Raw genomic sequence first — 16,575 nt, 5'->3', positions numbered from 1 at the left:
AGTATATTCACAAGGTTGTGCAATAATTTCACATTCCCATAGTGTTATCTCATTGTTGTTTTCATTTGCATTTCCCAAGTGACATATGATGTTGGGCATCTTTTCATGTTCGTTCGCCATCTGTTTATCTTCTTTGGTGAGGTGTCTGTTCAGCTGGATCTGTTGCTCCTTTCTCAGAGACCAGTTGACTGTATTTATGTGGGTGTATTTTCTGGGCTCTCTGTGGCTTAGTTGATCTTCTTTTCTATTCCTTCACTAGTGTCAGACTGTCTTTACTACCATAGCTTTGTGGTAAGTTTTGAAGTTGGGTTCTGTCACTTCTCCACCTTTGCTCTGCTTCAAGATTGCATCGGATATTCTGGGTCTTTTGCCTCTCCATGTAAACTTTAGAACCAGTTTGCTGATAGCCACTGAACTTGCTGGGATTTTGATTGGGACTGCATTGAATTTCTAGGTCAAGTGAAGAAGAGCTGGCATGTTGACAATATCGAGTCTGCCTATATCTACAAAAATGAAGTATCTCTCCATTTATTTATTATATCTCCTTTGATTTCTTTCATCAGAGTTTTATAGTCTTCCTCATATAGATTATGTACACACTACTTTATTATATTTATACCTAAGTATTTCATTTCCCCCTTTTTGGTGTTCCCATAAATGGTGTTGTATTTTTATTTCAAATTCCAGTTGTTCATTGCTGATAGTTAGGAAAGCAATCGACTCATGTATATTAACCTTCTATCCTACAAGTTTGCTACAAACACTTATCAATTCTATGAGTTTTTTAAACATGTTAATGTTCTTTGTTTTTTTTTTTAATATCAGTAAGAATTAGTGAGAAGGAAAGAAGAACCTTAAAACTGTAAGCAAGCTGAACAAATGAACTCAGTTGTATAGCAAATGAATGACATAACCACGCCGGAGAACAAGAAAGAAGCTAACCCACATAACTGAAAAACGTGTCATGTAACCACAGACCCTGAGTTGAAGAGGGAAACAACCTCAAGTCCCAGCTCTTTGTAGGTAGGTGTATTTATAGCAGTCATTTGAGAGAATCGACCTGAAATTGGCTGGCATGTCTGGCATGTCTGGCAGAGATGAGTAAATGCTACATGGGTGTTGTTGGAAGCCAGGGTTCTCGCTGTGGAAGAAGGCAGACACAGATATAGAGAGGGGCAGGGCAAGGACAAAAGGACTCTGTGGGACACCTTGGAATTGGAGGTACTGGCATACACTCACGATTTCTAAGACCTTTTGTGCACACGTACACATACGTATACTTGAATGTGTGTTTGTACACATCTATGTATGCCTGTGAGCTGAAAGGGCCTGGCAGCGAACATGCCCCACTGGGCACATGTGCACCCAGGTCTTGGTTCCTAATAGAATTCCCCAACAAAAATGAGTCCAGGCTGCTTGTAGAAATGGCTGGTTCCAGGGCTGGGGCAGGAGAAATACCAGATGAGCCTGGGAAAACGTGTTATGCCAGAAATCAGAGAAGTGCTCAAAAATAAATGAGGGCGTGTTCCAAGTGCACAGGAGCCAATGCCAGAGGCTCCCAATGACCAAATCTGGGATTATATCAGGGTAACTAAGGCTAGTAATTGTCAGCCATTGAACAACAGGACTTTTTTCCCATGAAAGACGAAGAGAGTCTGAGGAACTATCTCAGGTAAGGGAGACTAAAGAAACTAACAAAATGCAATATGTGACCCCGAACTGGGTCTGTACTGAAGGAAAAATGTGCTACAAAGACATCACTCTGTCATTTGACAAAACTGGAGAGCAGATGGCCACTCACAGTACGTGATCATTGTTAAGTTAAAACCATTGTTAAGTTTCCTGAAGTTGCTAGATTTCATGCAGCCGTCTTTGTTATAGGAAAGACCTTTGAATTACTTTGGAATAATAGGGCGTGGCATGTGAAACTTACTCTCAAATGGTTCAGAAAAACCATTTGTATATATATATATATATACAAATATATGTGCGTGTGTGTGTGTGTGTGTGTGTGTGTGTTTGTCCTACTCAGTGTGAGCACAAATGGCAAAAGAAATGGGGAAGAAAGTTAATGGTTGGTGATTCTGGGTAAAGAGCATGCAGGGTTTTTTAATGCTCTTCTTGCAACAACTCCCACTGAAGAATTCTCCCACTGAAGATTTTTACAAGAATGGTGTTTGGCACGCACGACAAATGAAGGGTAAGACAGTGGACTTCTGAGAGCAGCAGGCGTGATAACGTCAGATATGCTGAAGGACTGTCATGCGGAAGAAGGATGAAGACTGAATTTGGCTAATCTTATTTTGTGTCAGCCTACTGGGTGATGTCATTACATTGCATCCAAGAGCTTGGGACTGGAGTGAGAGGTAGGAGATCTCTGAGCGTTATGGAGTCTTCGCATCACTGCATGAGCCCCAGCTGCATGACCCAGAGGTCAGAGCCCCAGCGTTCTACGTGTTCACTGGGGAGTCAGTGAGGGAAGGGTCCTGGGTGCAGAAAATTTGGCACTCATGGAGACTTGAGAGCCATATCTTCTCTATGGGTTTTCAAAGGCAAGGTCAAAACCCTGTGTAGTAATCCAGTGGGCTGCGTCTGCCCTGGGAGTGGCCAGTGGTGACCTTTGACCTTACCCAGTCCCCCTCTTTTATTTCAGGTGAGGAAACAGGTGGCAAGAGTCATGGAGCAAATGCAGTCACATAATGAAAGGTGTAAATGTGTGTCTATATATATCAAAACCACACCATTTTTAATGAAAGAAATTGATATGCACACGTTTGTACTTCTGTACAACTTTGGGTAATATATAATTTTAAGCTGTTTACAAATAACAGGTAATGCTTCAAATATTACATAATGTCGATAATACATTTCTAGCAGAAATAAATATATTGCACTTAAAAAGAACTTCATTAGATGTTACTTCATAGTATCAGGCTTATAACTTCTTTTTTCATAAAACATTTCCCATGCCCGGCCCCCAGCCCCCGACACACACACTCCGTTACAGTGACTGCTCGCACGCAGGTTGTTAAGCAAATGAACACAGCAAACAACAGAACGGTGATCGAATCTACTAAAAAGGCTAATACAATTTTTTTCCTTTAGGAAATCAAAGACCTTCTTTTAGGTTTCTGAAACTAAGAAGAAAAAGAAAAAGCAACTAAATACAGCATTTTAATGTACCAGAAGTAAAATACAACAAATCGTATTTTTTGTCCAGATGTATTATCTCACCAAAATGTTTTTATTTTATTACTGGGGGAAGGAATCGGAAGTATTCGAGGCTTGGACAGAGAACGAAGGGCCAGAAAATGCTTTGGGAATACTTGCCTATCAGACAGTTGTAAATGAACCTCTGCACATTTAAGCTGAAGAAAGCTAAGTATTGGAATATGTGGTTAACTGGAATGGAATGAACAGCAGTGAAGAAAGGATATTGATTTTTTCAAGTTTAAGAGATTATGACCTTCCCTTTGCTCATTTACATAAAATTCTTGGATTCTGAAATAATATAAAAGTTTTTAAAGTCCATAGTCTAGCCAAGTGTGAGTCTCTAAAACAGCCAGCTGCAAATCTCTCCTGTCCACTGCTTTATATGCTGCCTGTGCAGTCTAGATTTAGGTATAATATAATTTTAGCTGTGATTATTATCAACTGCATACATGTTTAACAACGAACAGTTTTCCTTACTCAGTGAATGGAAGACTGAGTAAAAATACTGTTTTCATCATAGTAGGGATCCTGTAAATTACATAACTGAATTGGGAACTTTAGTTTCTGAGTCATGTCTAAACTTGACCGTGTAGTTAATGGGGTGGTAGTCACTTCACCCACTTTACTGGAGGCTCATTTTCTCAGGATAGTTCAGCTCAAATATCAGGAGCACAGCCTGAAGAGCGAGTGTGAAATTCAGAATTGGGATAGGTATCCTAACATGCTGCTGAAAAACATAAGCAGTATGGGATGAGGATGTGTTACTCCTAAGAATACTTATTTCATGGGCTTTTGTGGGGTTTCCTTTTCTTTTCAGGGGAGTGTGAGGTTGTGCAATGACAGGGACGTGGGTGAGAGTGGCAGAGGAGAGACCCTGGAACACCCCAGACATCAGTGTGACTCCCATACCATAGGAGTGTTGAAGATGAAGAGGAGTGTTGTCAGATGAAGAACCATCACCAGGAAGCTTCCTCATTGCCCGTCCTCTGGGCCCACCCACCGGGAATGGTGGTAGGCCTTTCGGACCCCAGAGCCCTGTCACACGCTCCGAAGGACCAGCAACGCCATATGCATTCATTCATGTAGACCTTGCTGCCTCCCCATTTGTGATATGTTACACACGAGCTGGCTGTACTTCTCTTTATACTGCTACAGTGGACAGGAAAGGAAGATTTTACTAAGTCAAAGAAATAACAGAACTTAGAATTATTGATAAATGCTTGTAAAACAAACCACACACAGAGGCCCTGCTAAGTTACGATTTCATTTCTTCGGGGTGAACAAAGCTGTCTGGCAGGGCCTCTTTTCAGCAACCCTGCGTGTTGGCCATGCTTGCTGATACTGTGATATACATCGGGGGAAACCCTGAATTTATTCCCGTTACATTATAACTCATGCTCTTTATTATTCACTTGGCTTTTTTTTCTAATTATCTATCTAGTTGTTGCAATTACTTTTGGTAAAACAGACATAACAGTTTTAAATCTTAAATACCCAAGGAGTTAAGTAAGTAAGAAACAACAACCCGAATAGTTCATAAGGCGTGGGGAGCGGGTAAATTTCTACCCCGGTTCTCACAGCGACAGGGACTCTTGTTGGGTTGGGCTCCACAGTTGTGCTTATTTCTTCCTGGTTCAAATAAAGCCACATGCTTCAAAATATATCCAATTTAGAATTTCAGGTGTGATTTCCCAATAGCATGCTTTGACATCCTCATCTTTTCTCTAAGCACTCTGCTTATTTTTAGTCTTATTGCTTAATTACAAAATAAAGTTACGAAGTCAGGAAATACTGATGTGAAATCATATTTACCAAAAAACACCCTCCTTTGGAGTCACCCTGATTGGGAACAAAATATCAAAATGGTATTAAAATGATCCTGTCACTCTCATTGGAAAGAAAATTCAGGTTGGATTTACTTTAGCTCACCAGTAGTTCTCCGGAGCATCGACTGGTACCACGTGAAACAGCATCTACTTTTGTCATTCCCACTTTAAGCAGCCACACTCTGTCTTAAAAGGAACACTGGCAACAGGCCAACAATTAAATATTGTATCCCTCTCCTAAGCTCTTTGGATATTTAAATGTTACTCATCACTGCTTTTTGAAGGAAATGCATGTCTGTGCTGTGTTTGAAGGAAGACTACCAGTGCCTACCGCAGCCCAGCAGCCCAGAAGCTGTAGAGGGGCCTGCGGCGTCTGCCACAGGACCTTGAGCTGCTGGGCTCATGCAGCCCACACTTCTCCATGTGAAACCCCTGGGACACAGTGCAGAACAGCAATGGCAAAGTCCGACCACAGCATCCCCTAGATGGACGACATCACTTTGCCTTGTTTTGTAAGCTGGAAAAGCCCAAGAAAGGCATTTTATATGGAAAGGCCTAACATTAAAACAACCCAATAAAATCCCAGTGGAGTCAGTTGTGATAAGTATATTGCATTTAGTCTGAAATACACCTCCACTCTCAGAAGCAGTACTTCCCATCTCTAACAGATTCAATATTTTTGCAGCCAGACAGAGTAAAACGAGTATTACATAGAACACATAAATTAAATTAAAACCGTTTGAAGGAGCTTTGTGAAGAGGGCAGGTTATATTCTGCAATTAGATTGCATTATATGTAAAGTCCGAGGACTATAAGGCTCATTAAATTTTTGTTGTTAGGGTAATGAACTGTTGCAGAATACCAAAGTACTACCTTGGCAGTAAATGTTTACATATACTATGTTGCCCCAAAATAATAGAGATTATATATAACAAAAATATAATTAATTACCATATACCATTAAAGGGACTAAAAGCTGAAAATAAGTGAGTACATGTTCAGATTTACTTACAAACAGTGTTTCAGTCAGGGAGTCACTGAGTCAATGTGTCATTTCATATGATAGGCTAGAAAATGGTGAAGGAGTCAGTGTGACAGGAAGAAAGAAGGACATCGGGGAATGTGGACACACAGCACCTCGTGAGCAGCACAGCTGCAACCGTGGCTGTGTGGGCGCCAAGAAGGGGCGTTCACAAATCCTTGTCAATTGCTGGGGGCGGCTAATCTAACAAAGCAGATTTTCCAAAAAAATGAGAATTTGGCCTAGTGTCCTTGAATATCCAGCAGGTCTCCCAGGCTGAAGTGAAAATGAAGGGGCCTTTGACACCCCTGGCCGGGAAATGCCTCTCAGAACTGGGCAGCCTCCTCTCTACTGTAGCTGCGGGTGGAAGCGAGCCCCACATGCCCCTGTGGGGTGGCTGGAGAATGTGCCTCAATGGACACATCAGCAGTGGATGGAGAACACAGCCCAGAAAAACAAACCCTTGGTTTCAGCATGTAACACAAACAGCCTCTTCTTGCAACACTGTATAGATTTTTCCTGCATACGTGGCAAGTGATTGCAAGAAAGAGAATTAAGGAGAAAGAAGACTGAAAGAGCTGGGCAGGAACTGGCCCTTGGACAGTACCAAAAAGAACTTGTGAAGTCTTTACCAAGTGTTCAGCCATGGAATAGGATGCCTTAGCATTATCTCAGCTCCTCCCCCAGCAAAGCAATACAAAGGAGAACTAAACATGCGTAAGCTACAGCACTACACGTACTTCCCTATTGGCGGTCATTTTCTACAGGGAGAAATGGACTTAAGTTAGTCATTATGCATTATGATTGGTATGTTACGTAGTATTGCCTCTCTGAAGATTCTTTTAACCTGCGGAAAGCAGGAAGAAAACCCCCCACACGCTGATTTTATACATTACTGCACCGACACAACCGTTTTTAACCGCTAGGAGTAATGCACTTTAAGATTCATCTGCCTCATGTTATTAAACTTCCTGGGTACATTGATGTCCTGTTAGTTGTGGGACTCAGACCTGTCCACCCCACAACTCCAGATTCTTTCTCGAACCCGAGAGCCACCCCGCAACTCCAGATGCGTCCTGGTCCATGGTGCATGCTCTCCGCAGTAGGCTTCACTGGGAGTCCAGGTCTCCTCGATCTCAGAACCCATGTCTCCTGCACAGCCCTCGCTCCAACGCCCCACATCCCACCCACCCAGCGCCGCCCTGTGTTTCCATACGCACTTGCACATTCTGGATTGGAGCCTCCTGCTTTTACAAGAGTCATACAAACGGCGTCATCACGGCAGAGGAGTGGCGCAGTCCTTGGATGGCCGCGTAGGGCCCCTGCTGAAAGTAGTGATGGTACCGGGCCATGTGGAAGGACGGGAAGGTCGGGCCGCTCCCCTGCATGGGGCTGGCGATGGCCGAGGGCGTCAGAGGCATCCCAAGTCGGCCGTATGGCGGCAGAGAGCCCTGGATGGGGTGAGGGATGGGTGTCGCGATGGAAGCTGTGCTGGTACCGAGAGCGGTCAGGGACTGCGGGTGCTGAAATCCAGGGAAACTGGACGAAGATGACACCCAGGAGCTGAGCGAGAGGTTATCGGAGGTGGTAAAGGCCGACCCTGAAAGGGGAAACAGCTCATTAGGCTGGAAGTTCTATTTCCACATGCAAATCCAGAGTTACAGGATCTGTAGGGACCAACTTATTTTAAGAAATACGTTGTAGACCTGCAATTCAAAAAGACAGACCTGTCAACCCTGAGGCAAATCTACCTTTCCAGATAAAAAGTCATTCACACCTTGTGTGGAAGAGAGAATTGACTAAGTAAAGATGTAACTCACTGGATGGCCTGTGTACTCTGACAGAGGCCAGAGCACTGGTACCCAACCCAAAGGTAATGGACTGGCTCCCTGTAGAGGACCTCCAGGTAGCTGGCGCCTGTGCCACCCTCTGTGGCATCCCCAGCAGGGAGACGGCACAGGAGCCTCACAGAGTTACTCGGTTTCCAGAGCCATTGTGACAAGCCACAAAAGTGTTCCTTACCTCCCTCCCTCCCACCCTCCCTCCCTTCCTTCCTTCTTTAAGCTTCTATCATTCTTTGTTAACTATTTGACAAGGTACAAAGTAACCTTTTCTTACATTGTGGTATCCAGAAGTTGAAATAAAAGTGGACATGGAATTTTCCCACTGTATGATTCCTTGGAGCTCATTTGGATTTGGTTATCAGAGATGTCCTCTGTTGTGCCTGGTCATGCTCTTTGTGTATTGTGGACAATAAAATATGACAGAGCTCTCTCTGTCCATACAAACGTGCCTGAGCCCAGCTTGGCCAGCCCCTGGTGTCTTTTGTCTGGACTTCCAGGTGCAGAGGGCTCTTCCCTGGGCCTTTATGACAGGGGACCTTGCAGCTCCCCGCCCCCCACCCCCCATCCCCAAAGCCGCTGCCTCTGCGTTATTCCTTCTTTTGTAATGTGTTTTCAGTTTTGGTCATCATCCTAAGAAGGTAGTCCTGACCGAAGTGGCACAGATTTGCAGATTCTGAACTGAGGGTCAGAAAGACTAAGGGGGCTGCCCCCCAAGTCCTACAGCCCTGAGGTTAGTCAGTCACAGGCATGTAACTCCTGAGCCCCGACTCAGAGGCTCCTTGTCCTTTTACTCCAAAACAAGACCCCAGGGCACCTTCGGGCAGCCTCATCACTGAAGATGCAAGGGCAAAATAAGGACCTTTGTGAAAATCAGCCTCAGGGCCGGCCCTTCCTGAGGTCAAGGCTGCCTCCCCTGCCTGCCCTGGGCTCCCTCCCAGCAGTGGCGCGGCCAGCCGGGCCACAGCAGCCTCACCTCGGCTCGGTGCCGTCTGCACCTCGTCCCCCAGCACGTCCTCTTCTCCGTAGGTTCGGATGGGCGAGCGGGCATAGGAATGCTTCTGGATCAGGCTCTCCACGCTCTCCCTGGGCGACAGAGCAACACATCCCTGGTGAGCGGAGTGTCAGGGACTCCAGGCGGGGTCTCCCCGAGAATGTACTAGTCAGTAACATTTCCTCGGCCGGAAGACCGCCACTTCTGGGAAGGGGGACATTCCCAACGTGCGTAATTTATCCCATTGCAGACATCTCAGAAACCCGACTTCAGGCACGCAAACATGAGCAAACCTAACCGGGTAGGGTGGGGACAGTCCCCTGAAATCTCACAAAACAGGGAACAAAGACATGAACAAAGGGCTACGAAACCCGATCACAGGAAGATGGAGTTCGATTATGGGGAAAGAGTGGGTGACTTTCCTGAGAGGCGCTGCAAAGAACCTTCTCACTGATGTCATCACCCAACAAATACAAAGCCAGATACTCCACGTCTGATAAAATGTTGGCCAAAGTTCAAAATGTCCTTGGTCATAAGAAGACTCAGCATTCAACTAACGAAGCTGGCGAGCCCACGGGGTACACGAAGATATGCACGGGGGAGGGACGCTGAGATTCTTGTGGCTTGAAGACCGAAAATGACAGAAAACTTGGGAAGGGCACATATGTAGCCTAGATTAGTGGATTGAGGCCCCCAAATAAATTGGTCCATGGTCTTTGAAGGTGGTTTTTCTCTTGGGACAAAGTCTATAAACTAAAGAATGCATTAAGTTAAAAAAAAAAGCCAGCAAGAGTTTAATTTCTCTGCCAAAGAGCACAAATAGGTAACAGGTTAGCTTAAAGTGTACATCTCTGGAATGGCTGGGGCCTACAGACTGATGCCAAATTAAGCACCAAGGACAAAGAAAGCTCCCTGGGTGAGTCCTGGGCGCAAGCATGGCAAGGAATGGATGGAAGAGGGGTGTGTGATCAATACTTCTCAACATACATTCCTCGGTACCATCTACACTTTGGTCATATGCATTGTTTATTCAAAATTAATTACAAACGATAAAGTATTATGAGAAACAATACCCTACCAATGAACAAAGAGAAAAGAACTGCTGGTCTAAGAAAAATCCACCTCACAGGGCGATTCATTCATCCAAAAAACATGTATATTTGTTGAGTACCTACTCTCTCCTATTCTAGGAACTGTGGAAGTGGCGGTAAAGAAAACTTAGTAATCCATGCCTAATGGAAGGAGGGGGCTGGAGGGAAGAGAGAGAGAACGAAAGAGTATGCAGCATATTTGATGATGATGACAGTGCTATAAAAATAAAATAGAGCAGGAATAGTGAGAACTGTGAACGCAAGGATTTGATGAGATAAGGCATTTATTTGAATTGCCCAAAACAGTGCCTGGCACGTGAGACATCCTCAGTGAGTATTAGTGACCTGTGGAAGTTTAGCTAAAGCAGGTAAAAACGTTCTGTCGTCCTAGACGGTCGTTTCTCCAGTTCGCTTCTGCCCCTCTGAATGATCCTAGTTCAATGTGATCCAGATGGGAAGACTTTTCTCAGTGACTAAAAGCTAAAGTCAGCTGGGAACTTGACTAGAAAGTTCTTCGCAGCTCTATTAAAATTATATCTATAATAAAAGATAAAATGTTCAACTTAAGTGAGTCTGTATCATTTGTTTAAAAGTGCAACCTATTTTTTTAAATCCCTTAAAACGACTTGTTGGACTGAAAATATGTTATTATTTACTAAGAGACACCAATAAATATGCTAAATGGAGTTATATACATACAAATACATATATTGATGGAAAGGATACTTTGGCATGACGGTGGTCCTAATTGATTTGCCAAGTGCCGAGTATTTCCATCTTTGTTTGCCCACACTCTGATGATGCTGGACCCCCCACAGCCTCAACAGCTGGTGTTACTTATTCAAGGACTTGATTCACTGCAGTGTTAGACAGTGACTGGCTGTCTTTTTGGTTAACCTGGGTCATTACGAAAAAGGTCAAGTGAGCTGAGCAACCCTTAATAAAATGACAGCCCTTAATAATAGGACATGCAAGCTGATGTGCCTTTAGTCTCAGCCACGTTCATACTGTTAATAAGATGAACTTAGAAAAGAATTACGCGATTATTTCCACATGAGGAAGGGACTTGCTTCAGATACCCTGGCAGATACCTTCTTTCCGTGTGGTCATAGAGGAATGACCGTCAGCAAGCCCAGGCTGGGGATGGTGTTTCCCGAAGGTGTTTTCCTCTCCCCACCCCAGGTGTGGAAACTGCTCAGTCCACACATTGATGTCCAAAAGCAGAGTGTAGTATCCACTCTACAAGTGCCCTTGTAGGAAATCATTTCAGCAGCTTCCCCATACACACAAGAAAAATCACTTTCCAAACAACACAACGCATCACTGCCCTGTGAAGTTTTTTGCTTTTCTATAAGAAGGACACTAATTCATTCTGTCCTTGGTAGACCACTGGTATCATTACTTATTCCCGTCACTAGAAGGGAGGGAAAAAAAGGGGATTTTATCGAAGTGATTTACTTGTGTCAGGCCAGGAGTGAATGGAGAGCAATGGCAGTCCTTCTATAAAGGGCGGCATAATTGAATTATTGCCTTTTAAGCAATTGGAAACAGTGGTGCCTATCGGGGCCATCTCTCCAAAGATGTTACCAAGGGTAGGCAGCCCATGCTGCTTATGTCTAATCCCTGTTTCCGGCAAAATGAAAAGTGCAAAGAATTTGTTTAGCCTGGCAGTCTAGTGGGAGGATTTCTAAAACACCGTACCCTGAAAACTAAGGGATGATTCACCTAATGGGTTAAGCGTTTAGGTCACTGCAAGCTATAACCATGCCTTGCAATGCTCTCTGCTGTTGGATCCCAAAGCTGGAGACGGCGAAATGGGTGCTATTTGCAAAACCTGGCCTTTCTAACATCTAAGACTGAATTACTTTTCTAGGCAAAACAAGGACATCATCCCTTAGGTGGTTTAAAAAGGTTTCTTCTGATGACTTTCTGGCCATCGATTCCAAGAGTAATGTACTGCACGTGAGGGGACACACACAGAGCCGGGGGTGGGCAGGACCGAGGGTAGCTACAGTGCTTATGCAGACCCTGCCAAGATGTCGAGAACCACTTAAACTATTTGTTCAGACTCCAGATAAGCAAAAGCAGTAGACTCGATCAGTTTTGGAAGTGACTGCCCTTCCCCTGTCTTCAAAACTAGAGCACAAATCTCTCATTGCTCAAAAAAGCAGAACCTTCTTGGCCCTCACCTGCTCCTTTGCACCCCGACGCACTGCTCTTTTGCTGCGTGTACTAGACTGACGGCAATCGTGTGTCCACGTGACTGTGCTTCTGCACTGCTGGCTTCTGGACCAGGCAGAGAACAATGCTGCTTATTTTTTAAAACAATTTAAAAATTTTATGTATTGATTTTAGAGAGAGAAAGAGAAACATCAATTTTTGCTGTTCCACTTATTTACGCATTTACTGGTTGATTCTGATATATACCCTGACTAGAGATTGAACCCGCAACTTGGTGTATCAGGATGATGCTCTGACCGACTAAGCCACCTGGCTAGATGGAGCAATTCTTTATCTGGACATTGGTTCTCACACTTTAGTGTGTGTGATAGAGTGAATGGTTGTGTTCCCCCAAAATGCAGTGTTAAAACCCTAATCCCTATGTGATGAAATCAGGAGGTAGGGCCTTTATAGACATTCAGGTCTTGAGGGCAAAGCTCTCGTCAGTGGGATTACTGGTCTCCTAGGAAGAGACCGGGGAGCTTGGCTCAGCTTCCTTCTAAGCCGTGTGAGGACACAGCGAGAAGACGACTGTCCGTGAAGTGAACCAGGAAGCAGGCCCTCAGCAAATCTGCCGGCACCTTGATTTGGGATTTCCCAGATTCCAAAACTATGAGAAGCCAATGTCTGTTGTTTCTGAGCCGCTCAGTCCATGGCATTTTTGTCATAGCAGCCCAAACAGACTGAAACAGCACGCATCTGCCTGGATGGCTTGTCAAGGCACAGACTGTCCACCCCTGCCCTGGAGTTTCTGACTCAGTGGGTCTGCGGTTTGCCCAGAGAATGTAATTCCCAGCCTGTTTCCAAGTGATGCTGCTGCTGACGTGGAGGCCGCACTGGGAGACCTGCCCTAGCTTGGCAGGTAGGGGCATGCCTGCTGGAACCCACGCAGCTCAAATCCCAGCTCGGCCACTTGCCAACTGTGCGCTTGTGGGCAAATCACTTCTCTGTGCCTCCATTTTCTCCACTGTAAAATGACACTATTAACAGGTGACTTCTCCAGCTCTTAGGGTTATTATTAATATTTTATGGATTAATATACATAGAGAGCTTATATGCTAGTACCTAGAATATAGTAAATGCTCTAAGTGTTTATAGATGACAAAATTAAATTATAATTGTTGTTATTGAGTACTGCAATGATGTTCTCAAAGCTGGTCACATCTCATAATCATTTTAGATGAAATTGAGAATAGAACCCTGCTTTACTGAAACCATCCTTTAACATACACATGTCAGAGAGGAAATTCGAGAAAAAGTAAATGTTATTTCAATTTACATTTTCACTTTCTCTCCTAAATATAAACTTTCAAAAAAAGAACTGTGTCCAGAAAGGAACTGTCAAATCCATTCAAATGAAATCTAGCTTATAGGAAACAAAGTATTTAAAATTGTTCTTGCTCATCAGTTTGCACATGTTTATATCATGTCTGGCTGGGCCTTGGTAAATAACTCCTTGTCACAATATCTTCCTAAAGATTTATGCAGAAAATTTTATAAATTACAAGACAATATATCAATATTTATAGCTTCCACAAAGTACTCAATAAATGAAAACTTTAGATAATACAATTTGAAATGTATTACAAATCATTTATTTTAATTTGAAAACTGAAATATATTATGCAATCCATTTTGGCAAAACAAAATAATTCTAATCTTTTAAAAACCTTCTAGACTTTATTTTCATTATCTGACTTAGTCCAACTGGTTTTTCTTTTCAGTAGCAATCTACATTTCTGATTTTATATTATCATTAGCAACTTCAGTAAGTGAACTATACCACTGAATAAACAGAAGCTATTCTGCTTAGTTTCCTTGGTCTTCAGGCTGTGACAAGTAGGAGAGAGGCACCGTGAAAAGCACGGCTTCCTCAGCTTCTAGATGAGCTTGAGTAGATTGTGCGGCAGGGAACCACACCCCCCCTCCCCTGCGCAGGAACGCAGACACACGCAGGAGAGAAAGGAGGGTAATTTACAATCGTAAGTTAACTATGAACACCCCTGCTGGTGCGGCTGTCAGACCCAACGTGTCTGACACTTTTCTAAAGTCAGGGTTTCCTCTTAGAAGCTGTCGATAAGTGAATAACATTGTAAGTGCAGAAACACGGCTTGTTAAAGGAATTTTGTAGTGAGTACTTCTATAATTTAAAAAAAATTAGTTCTGTGAAAAGCTATCCTTTCCTTTTCTGTGACTGTTGTCAGAATATTATTTTAATTTATTTGATAAAACAGATTTTATTTAAAGCAGACTGTAATCCAGTTACCAAACAAAATGGCTTTCATTTTACGCATGCAGGCTTTTATACTAACTGTACCTTCATTGGAGGTGATTTTTTTGTTTTTATTTATTGATTTGAGAGAGGGAAAGGAGGAGAGGAAAGACAGAGAGAGAGAAATATCAATTTGTTCCTCCTCTTATCTATGCTGGTTGGCTCTTGCATGTGCCCCAATCAGGGATCAAACTCACAACCTTGGCCTAAAGGGACAACGCTCTGACCAACTGAACTATCCGGGTCAGGGCCTGGTGATAATTTTTTTTAAGTTTCTTTCCCAGGAAACTGCACAGTCAGAATCCTTATCTGCATCTTGGCTTTGATTTCTTCTGTAGGATGAGGGGGATGTACTGAGGGAGCTGGTGGGATGGCTTACATGATCTCTTAGATTGAATCTATAAATACATAAACCAAAATTAAAAGCTTAAATACCTATTTTGAAAGAGTCTAGTACTAATTGCAAAGAACCCTGGGTTCTAACTCCACATCTTCTAGCTAACTGTGACTTCGGCAAATCACCTGCACCCGTAGGCCCTCGGTGCCTCGTTGGTGTAATGACAGAAGTATTGGATGGCTCCCCAGATCATGCCAGCCCACGGCAAATGCCCCCTAGAAAGTGAAGCTCCACTTTCCTTTGAAAGTTTAAACCTAATATGTCAAATATATATTAGCAGAATATAATGTCAAATATTCTGCTTATGTTTTAGTCTAGATATAAGAAAGAATAAACTGCATACCAGTAATTGAAGTTGTTTTTCTTTCTACAAGATTGGGATATTATACGTGGCTCAATAATCCCGGAGATAAAACTCAATTTTAAACTCCTTGACTTCGTCTCTTCACTCAGTGACGTAGATTGCTGAGGCCTGTCCCTGTAAGCCAAGGGGAGGCAGGCCCTTCTGTCCCCTCTGTCTCAGAGGCAGTGGCCTGCTCTGTGGCTCCTGTTACAGATGTGGGCCCCAGGGGAGTCCTCTGGGTCACTGGGAGCAGGCCAATCTCAAGGCTGGAGACTATTGTTAGTAGCTTTTCCCATTTGCTATCTTTAATATTTTTACTTTCCAGTAGCTTGCCCCTCATACAGTGGTGGCCCTATAAGTGGGTTTTCAGTTTTGGGGGGGTTTTCTTAGCAGATTTCATTGGAATTATATTTCACTTTTATTTTATAGAGATATTGTATAATCAACATTGTAAGAGTCTCCACAACACTCAAAGATAGCTGTATTTTTGAAAGATGAAGGAAATCAGCCAACTAAGTTGTGAGCCATAACCATTTCAGCATTCACTAGGCTGAAGTTTAATCTGTTTACTTGCGCAGCCAGTACAGTTCCCCACCCCCACACATATATTCTCTGCTGGCTTTCTTCTAAAGATAGACTAGAAGAGTGACATGAGAACTTAGGTTGTCAGCTAACTACGCAACGACTGTTAGATTGCATGACGCCCCCAGGATGCCCGAATGTCCGGGTTTTCTTTCTCCAAAGTCAGCCAGCACACTGAGAAGAAAGCCCAGGTCCCAGCACACACCAGCGTAGGGGAAGGTGAGGACGGAGGAGAGATAAAATGAGCACACAAAAGCATCCCACAGAAAGTCTCGTTCTGGACCAAACCTGAAGAACAAAGTGACTAATACGTCCAAAATTCAAAGGCGAAGGAGGATTTTTCAAGAAGCGTCCCTACTATGGGGCATCTGGAGAGAGTACTGAGCAAGCGTGACAGACACTCCAAAGTGGTGCCCGGTGCCAGCTGCCTGGAAGGGAGTCGCGGTGGAGAGAGGGGAAACCCACGAGACGTTCGCATTTCACTTCACCCGTGAACTCCCTCTGCTTGGCCTCTGGCCTTGTCAGCAGAGCTTCTGGCAACTTAGCAAGGGTTCCGTGGGGAAGCTCTCTAGAGTTTAGTGTGGAAGAATCTCAGACTGTCCTCCAAAGATGGTTCACTCGAAGGGGGCTTGTGGCAGGAGAGGAGCAGGTGAGTGATGTTTCAGAGGACTGATGCCACCCTCTTTCTGTGCCTCACGGGGAGGGAAAGCAACTGCAGATAATTGTCCCCTGCAACTGGATGTCCCCCTCTGCCCTTGGATCAGGGACGACGGGA

At 43.8% G+C, this 16,575-nt stretch overlaps 1 protein-coding gene across 1 annotated transcript in view; it reads right to left on the bottom strand.

Annotated features, from left to right (window-relative positions):
* Positions 1–4,022: 4,022 nt before the first annotated feature.
* Positions 4,023–16,575, bottom strand: part of TBX20 (T-box transcription factor 20) — a 43,154-nt gene continuing 30,601 nt past the window's right edge. Inside the window, exons 7-8 of the mRNA XM_037041155.1 lie at positions 8,878–8,987; positions 4,023–7,660 (exon numbers count right to left, since the gene is read on the bottom strand). Coding sequence (XP_036897050.1) covers positions 7,320–7,660; positions 8,878–8,987 — 451 coding nt within the window. The 3' untranslated portion in view covers positions 4,023–7,319. The remainder of the gene's footprint in view (positions 7,661–8,877; positions 8,988–16,575) is intronic.

Source organism: Sturnira hondurensis, unplaced genomic scaffold (assembly GCF_014824575.4).
Source record: "Sturnira hondurensis isolate 20B ecotype Veracruz unplaced genomic scaffold, ASM1482457v3 Scaffold0002840, whole genome shotgun sequence".
NCBI classification, from domain to species: domain Eukaryota; kingdom Metazoa; phylum Chordata; class Mammalia; order Chiroptera; family Phyllostomidae; genus Sturnira; species Sturnira hondurensis.
This window is presented reverse-complemented; position numbering and strand designations above follow the sequence as displayed.